Here is a 12823-nt window from a genome sequence, read left to right as displayed (position 1 = left end):
TGTCTGTTTACATTTTACTATGCTGTATTAGTTATCAGTAAAGATGATGAACATTATTTGTTATGGTTTGGATAATGGATGGATGGGTGGTTTTTGTAGTTGCACATATTGAAAGCAGTGTTCGCTTTACAGAGACTTACGGCACATCTTCATTCAGAGAAGTCCGTTCCTTATGTAATCAACCTAGATCCTGCTGTGCACGAAGTCCCTTTCCCCGCTAACATCGGTAAGTCAAACAGCCAGAGTAGTTTCTGTCATGACGACCATTCATGTGTTAAGATGCATATAAGACAGGCAACTTAGTTGCGTGTTATTGCTGTGCATGCCGAGACTTAAAAAGGTTAGCGTGTAATGACCCAGTGTAGTGTGTCTTTTTTATGTAACCATCTTAAAATTATTTGTCAGCCGCTTTATGATCTGTTTTTATTTAATGCAGTCATGTCTTTGTGTTACTAAAGTAGGTAATGGGTCGCTGTTGTGATTCCCTTTTCCAAGCCATTGTTTGAGGGGAATGTTCTTCCTAAGAATCCCACACTGCGATTTTGGTCGTCTCTCACGTTCATTGTATGATCGGAAACATGCAAAATCTTAATACATCGCCCTTGTAAGATTGCAAGTTGAAGTTAGTCTATTTTATGGTACATTTGGTTAAATGGTGAGAATTCCTGGTCCCAGGGACATTGAAAAGTGTCCTGCAGAAAAAAAATGTGCAGTTGCATTAAAAAAAGAGAGAAACCCCAAAAAAGAAGCGACAATATAGGTTGGCAAATCTTCAAAGTGAGCTTGACGTACAGTAATATCTCCAGCCATTTGTCATAAAACTGTCTGCACACAGTTATTTTTGTCAAGCAGATGACTTTCAATGATTCTCTGACAACAATACACACATACACTAATGTGAGAGAGTACAGAATTCATTTGTAAAAAAAAAACATTCTGTTAATCACAATAGCTAGGATGTCTTCATCTTCTACCATGCTGCTGTTGGTCACTCACCAGGATGGTTGGGTTAGCCATAGTTTTTATCATCGTATCCCCTGCCATGATAAAGGATATGGCCCAAATGTTTCAACACTGCCTGAACTACATCAGAGCCTACAACTCCATGAATAGGCACTCGCTCAGCTGTCATTATTCCTGTCACACTGAACAACCAACAAAACCGATCATGGTTCACGATGAACAATTTTGCCCACAACAAAAATTTGTTTGAGACAGCCCTAAGACGGCCAAAGTCACACAGTGTGTAGTGTTGGGTTTTCACTGAAGAAAGGCTTATGCTGTTGGCACTTTTCACCACGCTGTGGTGTATTTGCCTCCATGTTGGTGATTAGTTTTTAAAATTATCAAGACTTTCTCAAGTTGTCTTACTTAGATTAGTTGCATTTATGAAGTTAGATATGGAACTGTCAAATCTGTCAGTGTTCCATCTGAATTGATGACTGTTGGTAACGCCATAGAATATAACAGTTCTCTTAGCCCCAGCCATATTGTTTTTTGTTTTTGTTTTTTTCCGCTCAAAATGTGGGTTCATATTACATCATCTGACGTCTTCTGTCTGGGAAGGCTCTTTATTGAATTCATTGACAGTTTCAAGCATCACACAAAAAGGAAAAGATGATAACCTTATCTGATGTGAGGGTCTAAGGACAGGATGTTGTGTTGCTGTAAAGCCCCTTGAGGCAAATTTTTAATTTGTGATATTGGGCTATACAAATAAAATTGACTTGACTTAACCTAGTAAGAAGGGCTACTTCCCCTATAATCTGTTTGTAGCATGATGAGTACATATGTCTGTATAATGTATCTTTTAGTTTCTGTGGTTCAGTATTCTTGCAGTCTCTTGTATCCCTTCTCAGATATCCGTGACACAGTTAACTACAAAGAAGTCATGAGGCACTATGGACTTGGACCCAACGGAGGCATTGTGACCTCCCTTAATCTGTTTGCTACCCGATTTGATCAGGTATTGCAGTTATTTTTTAGTAGAACACACAACACATTTACCTACATTGTAGTGCTTGCCACTGGTCTGTTGTTTACTGTATCCGCCTCTTACACTATATGAGTGTTAAGCCCTTTGAGACTGTGATTTAGGGCTTTGTAGATAAACGTGCCTTGCTATGCTCATAATGGCCTCAGCCAAAGGGCCTCATTCAAGAGCATTCTTGTCAAGAGTTTCTCTCCAATTTGTTCCTATGAGCACAGGAGAATTCAACATCAGAAGTGTTCCTTAACGACCCAAATTTGTTCTTACACCAGTGTGTTTAATGTTGAGGTGCTCTTAGTGAATTAAATGTGTGTGCCAGTGAAAGGTCCTATGAAATGAACAATGTGTAATAATTCTGGTTGCCTCTTATCTGTACTTAATTTACATCTATATAACTCTATGCTCTAGAAATTCACTCAAGTTGTTTTATTTTTGTTTATGAGAATGTTTTTCTCCTCCTAACAAATACAGAAATTTTTATTTACATCATCCTGGACTTGCGGGTGTACACTATAAAAAAATCTCCAATACATGGGAGTGAGACTGAGAGAAGACAAGTGCTACTACATTGAAGATCACTGACCACATTGAAACTTGCCAGCAGCATATATATCGATGTCCACATTCTTCTTAAAAACACCAGCAGCGTAACGATGTCCACATTCTTCTTAAAAACACTGGCCACATATAGATGTCCATCATCTTCTTAAAAACACTGGCCGTTGTGGGCTGTTAGTAAAATGACACTCCCCGCCCTCAAAATCCCACTCGACTGCTCAGTTTAATTGGGATTTACTTCAAATCCTGGAAACTTGCGGTACTCTAAATACCATTTCATGGGACCTTTTATGTAGGTTTTAAAAACACCTTACCATGACAACTGCTTTTGAGTATCACGCAAAAAAAGGAAGAAAAAAAAAGATTTGAGGAAATCTGAACAGAATCTGATCAGGTGCTTCCTTTACACTGAGATAGGGTACATCGTAAATGGGAAGGAAAAACAATGTTGGAAGTTAATAAATCAAATAGCGCTATGGTCCGAACTGACTTAAATGAAAACCTTCAGCAGAAGGAATTTATATTGGAACATCAGTAATGTCTCACCAGTTAGTTAGGAGAGAGCACCATGTGTCGAAATTATGTTTCTATTAGAGAGGTGTGCTTTACCTTTAGTCCTCCAATTTGCATCTAGACTAATTTATAGGTATGCAAACTTATTTTTTCTCTAAGAACTGACTTAAAGGAAAATTGTAATTGTCCATAGGGGGTCTTTCTGGTTTCAATTCATCTGTCACCAATATTGTTTAAGCCTTCTTTTTTTTTGTCTGTCTGTCCTATAAATTAGACTATACTTATTTCAGAATATAAATATGACTATGCGGTGTTTGTAGCACTAGTATGTTTATATTTAGATGCGTTTTTAATGTTCACCAGTATTAAAGAGAAAGTAAACACTCCAGGAAAAGATACCACAAAAAAGTGGCAGAGGTGATTTCTTCTTGAACCTTTATTTTATTTCCGTCTGGTGTGCCACCTCTGCCACTTTTGTACCTTTTTCTCAAGTGTTTCCATGGCTGACCACCCAGGTCCAAATTAGGTGAAGTGCTCCTGCCACCTATTGTCTCAACTAAGTAAACACTCTTTTAGCCTCTCTTTGGCTACTCACATTTTGAAAAAGGTCAAAAACGGGTGGAAAGGAAAGTGAAGGTGGGGGGCGGCTAAAGGTGGTGGCACAGTCACCATTTTCACCCACCAGTCTAATGTGCTGGAATGCATGAGTGTCAGCTATGCAATATGAGGTACTGGTGTTTTTGATGCCCCAATATGACGTTGGGGCTCGTTGTAATGTGTATTTTACCCCTGAAGAAAGGGAAAAAGCAGCTGTGTGATGCAATCTCATTTTTATCACCAGGGCAATGAATTTTACCACCCTAGGGGGAAAGCAACATGCTTTCAGCTCAAAAAATATAATTAAGGGTTTACTACTTCTTTAAATAAATTATGTGCATCCTTTATGAACAGATGTGCATATGAACTTTTGCTGTTTTTCCAGAGCACCGCAAATAGAGATGTGGAACGCTCATGCAGAGGGCTCCATCACGTCTCCTCAGCAAATGCTTTATTCCTTTGCTGATCAGGGCTTTGAAGCTTATTCAGCAATTAAAGTACCTTGTTAATATTTCTCAATATATGTATCAACCAAATGCTGAATGTAGATCATGAAATAATGACATGAGTACACAATAGAGTTGGGTGATGCAGTAAATAAGGGGACCACCATGAAAGTGGGTCATGTCCCTAATGGCAGTCAGCATCTTAGAGAAAGACTCTAAATTGAAATTCACATAAAAATTCACGGCCGTTGTCCTGGATCCCCCTATAAAGTTGAAAATGTAAATTGTTTTTGATGCATGCTGTGTAACGGATTTCCGCCGCGTTTTGTAGTTACAATGACAGTCCAGTAGATGGCTCCCTAGACCTCTGAGTGTCACTGTCACAGGCTCGTCGTTGACCATTTTTAATTCTAGCAGGCAGTGTGAGTGAAATGTATTTTTTCAATACTGCAATTTTTTCCTGAGAGTAAAATTGGGTCATATTAATTCTGGTGAATGGTGCATTGTTTAAGTGACAAAATAACTTGATAAATGAGTAACTTGATTGAAAAAATACTAATGGTCTAGAATAAACTGCTTCTGTCCGTTTTTCTTATGACTTTTGTTTCACCATCTCAGGTTATGAAATTCATTGAGAAGAAACAACACAGTCATCGGTAAGAACTGGTTTATATGTTGAATTTGTAAGTTAATACTTAGCTATAACCAATTTTAATGAAGTAATCTTAGTAGTTTTGATCTTGCAGAACATTTGATTTGTCATTTTCTTGACCATCTGTCTGTTTGGATGATGTTAACGGCGTTAGAATTAGCCTGTGCAACAATTCTGATATATAGAACCACCAATTGGCCCACTGCAACTAATACACAAGACGTGGGCCTCATAGAATCAGTGCATAGATATATTAATCCATATGGTGACATGGTGTTCAAATTGCTTACACTCAATTATGTAATAAATTATCATGTAATACAAGTTCTTATATAGTTGATTATAATTATATAATAAAGTGTCATCCAGAAACTGTTCTTCCTTTTACCTGTTTTGTGAACTTGATAATCTTTGACCTATGTTCACAGATATGTGCTGATTGACACCCCGGGGCAGATTGAAGTGTTCACATGGTCTGCATCTGGGACCATCATCACTGAGGCTTTGGTAGGCCTTGAAGGGTTTTTAATGGAGAATATACCAACTATACTTAACAAATTGTCATTATGAAACACCACTACCTATCCTATGAGAGCAGAAAAAAATAGTTTTATAAAGCTTAGTCTTCAGAAGTATTCATTTCATCATCATATACAGAGAACAGTCTGTTGATGTAGTTCTTTTCTTCACAAATGCTAGAGCAAAACTCGAAGGGCTTTCAATCTGTGGCACTAAAATCTGTATTTCATCAAAGTCCCAAAATGCTCCATTTGAAATGTTTTGTAGGTAATGGCTTTTCCAAGTAAATTTCCCCACAAATGTCCATTTTAATAGTCATTTTCTGGTGGCTGACTTTGCTCTGACCTTCACCTTTGTTTCTCAGAGAGATCCTCTGGAGTGACATTACAACCCCTTAGAGAACAAAAAGGAACATTGGAAGAGAGGACATTACTGTTTAACTGCGTGCAGCGATTTATTTATTTTTTCTTCCCAATTATACCCGGACAATTACCCCACTCTTCCGAGCCGTCCCGGTCACTGCTTCACCTCCTCTGCCGATTTGGGGAGGGCTGCAGACTACCACATGCCTCCTCTGATACATATGGAGTCGCCAGCCGCTTCATTTCACCTGACAGTGAGGAATTTTGCCAAGGGGACGTAGTGTGTAAGAGGATCACGCTATTCCCCCCAGTTCCCCCTCCCGGCCGAACAGGCGCCCCAACCGACCAGAGGAGGCGCTAGTGCTGTGACCAGGACACATACCCACATCCGACTTCCCACCCGCAGACACAGCCAATTGTGTCTGTAGGGACAGCTAACCAAGCCGGAGGTAACACGAGTATTCGAACCGGCGATCCCTGTGTTGGTAGACAACGGAGTAGACCGCTACACTACCCGGACGCCCCTTCCTGCAGCTATATTTACCAATAAACCCCCATCGCGGTTCTTTTCTGGAGTTGCAATCTATCATGTAGATGGCATTAGAATTTTACTGTTTTAAATCATATAAAAGATTCTTCTTTGACCTGAACTTGAACTTAATTTTCTGCAGAGGACAATTTTGTGTAGGTTAATGAGATTGTTTAGGGGTTAAAAATGATTGATAATCTTTAAAAACCGAATGTAGTCAATTGAAGTACCCGGCATAAAAATATAGTCTCTGTTTGCAGGCGTCGTCCTTTCCCTGTGTGGTGGTGTACGTGATGGACACTTCTAGAAGTGTCAACCCTGTCACCTTCATGTCCAACATGCTGTATGCCTGCAGGTCAGTGCATTGCATAGGAATTGACCTATGACAGACAAATCCTGAGAGTTTATGCTAAAGGGAATGCTTAGTTTAAAGGTCTATTCAGGAAGCAATACATGAAATGACTGCAATATGGGAATCTTGATGTCAGGTGCTGCAGAATATGACAGTGTCTGAACAGCGAGTCTTGTTTTGGTCTTTAAAATTCTCTGCTTCTTTCAGCATTCTCTACAAGACGAAGTTGCCTTTCATTATTGCCATGAACAAGGTATGGTCGTTTGCTGTCTTTTGTCATAACCTTAAAACTCATAATGTCTTCCTGAGGTCCTTAACAATTCCCTTCACCTGCATCCATTTTTTTCTCTTAAAGCTTTCCCCTCACTTATCTAATATACTCCTGTGACATTTTGAACAAGAAATCATTTGCCTCTCTCCTCAAGTCATCTCTTTTTAAACATACACATTCAAAGAATCCCAGCTGTGTGCATGGAATGAAATCATTTGACTTAAAAGTAAAAAAAAACAAGAAAAACCGATTAGAGAAGCAGGCGCTTGATGAACAAAGCTTTTGAGGACTACAGAAGATGTTCATGTCAGAACATGAAAATCTCCCTCTAAAGCAGTCCTTGAGAATGACAAATGAAGAATGCAGACAGTCTCTAAATGTCAAGAGAGTATATTATACTGTTACTTGTACATCCTCCGTTGTGTCCTTGCACTGAATTTGAGTTCCTGTTGACTACAGTGTGTGTGCCAGTATTTACTGTGAAACCACTATGCTGTCGATGTTATTATTGTAATCTGTTTCCTTCTGCAACAACGTCATCAGGATAAATTCTTGATATGCTGAAATATAAAGGGACCTGTGTTAAATGCATTTTTTTTGTGTGTGTGGTGGGTGTGTGTATAGACGGACATTATCGATAACAGTTTTGCTGTGGAGTGGATGCAGGACTTTGAGGTTTTCCAAGATGCCCTTAACCAGGAGACGTCTTACATCAGCAACCTAACCCGCTCCATGAGCCTGGTCCTGGACGAGTTCTACACCAACCTGAGGGTATGGCACTTTGCTAGTTGTGTACAGGCTTCCCTCATATCTTAGAAAACCTGGAAATTTACAGACTAGTTCTCCAGTTATGGACAACACCCAGAAAGTGATAACATTGATCAAATATCTTGGAAATATCATTGAGGGCATGGAAAATTGTAATAACACAAAGATAACCCCTGAGATTTCATATCAGTTTTGGGGATATGTTCAATTCAGTGACTACCTAAAAGACTCTGAGAGACTGTTTAAAATGCCCCCAAGATGCGTGTTTTGGTGTGCCGCTGCATCAGACGTCACAACATCGCATCTTCATGAATGTATCCCAAGTTCCAACGTCTTTGTTCCCAACTCGGTGAGAAATATAACATTACTGAGATATCTCAGTAAAAACTCAGTGATCATATGATAATTATCTCCGCCTGGAGATATTTATCATGTGTTTGGATTATACGTTTGGTCATGCGTGCCTGTGTGTTAGATGTGTTAACACTACACGCATTCATACCGAAAATATTCGGTATGGGTCTTTCGGTTCAGCACACGTGTACTGAACGAATACAGCGTTGTTATAACCACTCCGCATGCAGAACTTTTGTGTGCGCCGAATTTAATTTAAAACTCCTGAGTTTCCCCCCTAGCAACTTTCACAAAGGCTGTTGTACGTTCAGCCACCCCACTAAGATGCCACAGAGATATCTAGTAATTTAGCACAGCGCAGCCTCGTAGTTATGGCGAACACAGATAAACCAGAGCTTGAAGATCCAGTACAGTTAATTTTCTAAATGCTGCACCTTAATGGTTATTTGTTTTATTATTTTTTTCGTGCAACTGCCGCCGTAGGCTATGCGTCACAAATTGTGGTTCACTCTTTGAGGCACTCATGGAGGCTGCCCATCCACAGACTGACAGGCAAAACATTTTTATTAGGTAGATTTTTTTAGCTTGAGTGCTGCATATTAACTTTTTTTCCATATTTCCCATTCAATTGACTTGGGCGCTACGCAAAAGTCTTGTAACGGCAGGAAAAACACAGGTTTTCCTGTTCGTGTGTGTGTGTGTGTGAATCTGTCCACTGTTAATCTCACATACTACTGGCCCTGTCAGCCTAATAATTTTTGTGCACTGTTGTGACTATGATCAAGGGCCTCTCGTGGTCACGGTGATCCAAAACCTTTGAAAAACCTGTTTTATACCACAATTGAGTGCTAACTCCTGAACTGGTTTTTCGCCCGAGTCCGAACACCGAAAGGAGAGCTACGCCTGATGGGGATCTGCACACTCCTGAGTGCACTCTCATAGCTGTTTGAGGAGTGGTTTGTGTATGTGTGCATGTGTCGGTAAGTTCATCTGTCCATCCATAGGAGTTTTAGTCTGGCTTCCAGTAAGTTAATATTGAATGATAGGACCTTCCAGGAGAAATGTCTGTCACCTATATCCAACCAAAAGTCACAGACAGTCTCATTGAAATGTTGGGAACAATAATTTCTTTGAACGAGTGGGAACCCTGATGTGTTCTTATGTGTGTCTGTCTCTGTTTTGTGTCTGTATAAATTCCCCCCTCCCCTTAGCAAGTCCTTTAAAACCTCATTAATGAGTCCCGTGCTGTTGTGTGTTTCTCCAGGTGGTAGGTGTGTCTGCTGTCACAGGCACTGGATTGGAGGAGTTTTTTGTCCGGGTGGCAGAGGCCACCAAAGAGTATGAGACGTAAGTCTCACAGCGCCTATTCTTCAAGTACATTATCACTGACAGAAAACCTAAATTGAAGCGGTTGAGAAGCTATCCACACCAGGGTCAAATTGAATTTCCCCACATAGAATTGTTAACTTTTGTACAGCCTGCTTGCAATTTTAGATAAGTGGGCTTTATCTGACTCAGCAGTAAGGGTGCCAAAATGTTGAGGCAATCACAGGATGGTTCTCAAAGCTTAATATCGTCTTTTTCTGTGAATGACCGTTTTGCTGATGGGGTAATTGTCATTACCTTGTATTCTCCATACTTTTTTCCTATCACTGTAATGAGAAAAATAAGAAATGTAATATCATGTTAAAATTGCCAAAGTCTAGCATTGTCTGAAGTCTCTGGCCTGTTTGTTTTCAAATGTTTTCTGAAATGCTGGCATTGATGTTCTGCTTGCTAGACACTAGTATGGCTTGAACATTGATGGATTTTTGACTTTCTTCCTTTATAGCCATGCTATTGTACACAGCTTACTACAACTAAGGCCATTTGTGACAACTAGGTCCATTTTTGAGGGCCTGTGAATGCCAATAACTTTTACCTTGAAGTCAAAGTCAATTTCTTCTTCTCTTTATTTTATTTTGTTTTTACATGAAGTTGAATGGCTTTTTGCAATGTATAAGTAAATTCATTCCTGTGGTTTTTCTCAGGGACTATCGGCCTGAATATGAAAGACTTCACAAAGAGCTGGTGAGTACTGTTTGAATGTGAGCGTGCTGTAATTTTTCACTTGCTGCTGCTTGTGTTTTCACAAAGATTTTTTTTTCCCTCAGTATAAATTCTGATCCCTTTCCATCTGAACTTAACTATCTTCATACTGTGTGTGTGTTTCTGGGTTCTCTGTTGCTGATGACATTGAGCTGTGTTCAGTTCTGTGTGTTATTCCTTCATCTCTATCGGCCACTGTGTTTTCAGACTGATGCTCAGAGCAAGAAGCAGCAGGAACAACTGGATCGGTTGAGGAAAGACATGGGGGCTGTGAACATGCAGGCTACACCATCTGCAGGTTAGGTGTCTCCCAAACAACAGAAAAGGCCTATGTGGATGTCCCACTTTTTGTGGGACAGCCACCTTTTTATGTGTTTGCTGAACTACTGTAACACTTTGGCTTCATGCCCGAAGGGAGGAGTTTGGTAAAATCAAGTTGTACCATGTTGTTAATGCATGTGTTTGTGTGTGTGTGTGTGTGTGTGTGTGTGTGTGTGTGTGTGTGTGTGTGTGTGTGTGTGTGTGTGTGTGTGTGTGTGTGTGTGTGTGCAGACAGCACTACGTTGTATAAGACAATGTTTCAATCCTATAACACATTTCTAAGCAAGTGCTTTAGATTTCGCACTTTGTTTTAATTGCATTTATAAAAGGCCAAATAGAGCCTTCTATCTTTGCCATGAAATTCTCTTCTTTGATTGTCTGACCAGTACTGGTCTGAGTACTGATGTTGTGATGTCTCTTTCTCATTCTTCAGAGGAAGCTAACGTGGCGGGCCCCAGTAGCTTCATCCTTACACGTGGTAACACGGATGACTGGGAGGAGGAAGTTGACAGTGACACGGATGATATTGACCACAATGGTGAGAACACCTGTAATTAGTAGAGTATAAAGGAGATGCACAACATTTTAGTCTGGTACCCATAATGTATATCTGTCCAGGCTTCTACATGTTTAATTCTGCAGATAAGAAACCAACTACACAAAATATACCATAAGTTGGCATTGTGCCAATAACTACTAAAGTTGCATATGACAGAGATAATGACTGGTTAGAAAACAGCACAGTGAATTTTTGCCCTATATTTCTATGAAGATTAACAGATTAGAGTTCTCCAGCCCACTGAACCTCCAGTTATTGTATTCCATTTAAGCAAAAATTTAAAAGATAATGTGATTTGGCTGATTGAATATATTTAGCAAAATCCTAAAATGCGAAGTTTTGATTTTTGTCCTATTAGCTTTTTTTTTCCTTCCCCCCCCCCCCCCCCCCCCATATTTCAGTTACGGAGGAAAGCAAAGAGCATGATGCATTTGGCAACTTCTTGAAAGAGAGGAGAGAGCTGGTTCAGGTTCGAAACAAGAAGTCGGTGTTGCCTGAGGGACCCTGACCTCTAACTGCTGGCCCTCATGGGAAGATCAGTGCATGTCACAGAGACACTGGAAAAAGCAAGGAAAATGGACTACTAAGTACCCAAAGTATTTCCAATCTTTATTCCACCCCACCTCAACTGAACCTGTGTGTTATAGCTTGATTTGGGGAATAATATAAATTGGATTCAGTGTAGTGGAGCGATGATTGACTCCTCTTACCAATTTTCCATCCATGTCCAACAACAGAATGTACAGAGAGGCCTGTGAGGTTGATTGCATGTTTGTTGCCTGGATTTAGGAGTTATTTCTTTTGAATGGTTTCTGCTCTGCCCACTATGCAGTAACAGGTTTTCCAAAATGTTCAGCTTCAATGTGTGCTGAGTCGTCTTGGCATGATCTTACTATTTTCATCAAAAGTATGAAAAATGGCCAATCATTTTAGTTTTTCGTTTCAAGGCAACCTTCCAGTATAGTTCAGAGAGACTTGGACTATCCACTACCAAAATACTTTAATATTCTGAAATGGTTGTGTGCAGGTAGCCACATTCATTGAAGACCAGAGGGTTGTATTTTGATTTTTTGGATTTTGAGACACTTTATTGATCCCCGTGGGAAATTACACTCTGCATTTAACCCATCCTAGCTGTGTAGCTAGGAGCAGTGGGCAGCCGCCATGCAGCACCCAGGGACTGAAGGTGTCGTGAAGGTGTGCGGTTGGCTGTGAGATGTGTTCATGAGTACACAAATGAGTGAATATGCTCATGTTAGACAGATTCTCCCTCAAATGTTAAGTTCCTGAATGTGGTTCAGTGATATTTCTTCTTCTTCTCTATTTTTATATGAAGTAGGTAATTGTTGTTTTCGCTTCCTCTTTTTTAGTTTGACACACTTGTGAAAGCATTGAGATATTTGCTTTTGTTAAAATAAAATTGCTAAAGCCTCACAGTGGATCACTTCCATTGAATCTTAGATATTATTATCTCATCTCATCTCATCATCAGCCTCTTCTCCGGGGTTGGGTCACGGTGGCAGCAAGCTTAAGTAGGCACTCCAGATGTCCCTCTCCCCAGCAAGGCCCTCCAGCTCCTTCTGGGGGATCCCAAGGTTTTGCCAGGCCAAATTGGACATGTAGTCCCTCCAGTGAGTTCGGGGTCTACCCCGGGGTCTCCTCCCAGTTGGACATGCCCAGAAAACGTCCAAAGGAAGGCACCCAGGAGGCATCCTAATCAGATTCCCGAACCACCTCAACTGGCTCCTTTCGACATGAAGGAGCAGCGGCTCTACTCTGAGCTCCCTCCGGATGTCCGAGTTCCTCACCCTAGTATCTCTAAGGCTGAGCCCAGACACTCTACGGAGGAAACTCATTGTAGCCGCTTTTATCCACAATCTCACCCTTTCGGTCACTACCCAAAGCTCATGACCATAGGTGAGGGTTGGAACGAAGATTGACTGA

The 12823-nt window shown here is 40.4% G+C and overlaps 1 protein-coding gene across 2 annotated transcripts in view; it reads left to right on the top strand.

The window, feature by feature from the left end:
* gpn1 (GPN-loop GTPase 1) overlaps nucleotides 1–12314 on the top strand; it is a 32297-nt gene extending 19983 nt beyond the window's left edge. For both annotated transcript variants that reach the window (XM_056278710.1, XM_056278711.1), the window contains 12 exons: nucleotides 133–226; nucleotides 1860–1966; nucleotides 4723–4760; nucleotides 5185–5263; nucleotides 6427–6521; nucleotides 6726–6771; nucleotides 7414–7560; nucleotides 9176–9258; nucleotides 9942–9981; nucleotides 10207–10297; nucleotides 10754–10858; nucleotides 11281–12314. In XM_056278710.1, the coding sequence (XP_056134685.1) occupies nucleotides 133–226; nucleotides 1860–1966; nucleotides 4723–4760; nucleotides 5185–5263; nucleotides 6427–6521; nucleotides 6726–6771; nucleotides 7414–7560; nucleotides 9176–9258; nucleotides 9942–9981; nucleotides 10207–10297; nucleotides 10754–10858; nucleotides 11281–11387 (1032 nt within the window). In that variant the 3' untranslated portion in view covers nucleotides 11388–12314. The remainder of the gene's footprint in view (nucleotides 1–132; nucleotides 227–1859; nucleotides 1967–4722; nucleotides 4761–5184; nucleotides 5264–6426; nucleotides 6522–6725; nucleotides 6772–7413; nucleotides 7561–9175; nucleotides 9259–9941; nucleotides 9982–10206; nucleotides 10298–10753; nucleotides 10859–11280) is intronic.
* The last annotated feature ends 509 nt before the right edge of the window (nucleotides 12315–12823 follow it).

The sequence above is a fragment of the Lampris incognitus genome, chromosome 4 (assembly GCF_029633865.1).
Source record: "Lampris incognitus isolate fLamInc1 chromosome 4, fLamInc1.hap2, whole genome shotgun sequence".
Taxonomy (NCBI): domain Eukaryota; kingdom Metazoa; phylum Chordata; class Actinopteri; order Lampriformes; family Lampridae; genus Lampris; species Lampris incognitus.
This window is presented reverse-complemented; position numbering and strand designations above follow the sequence as displayed.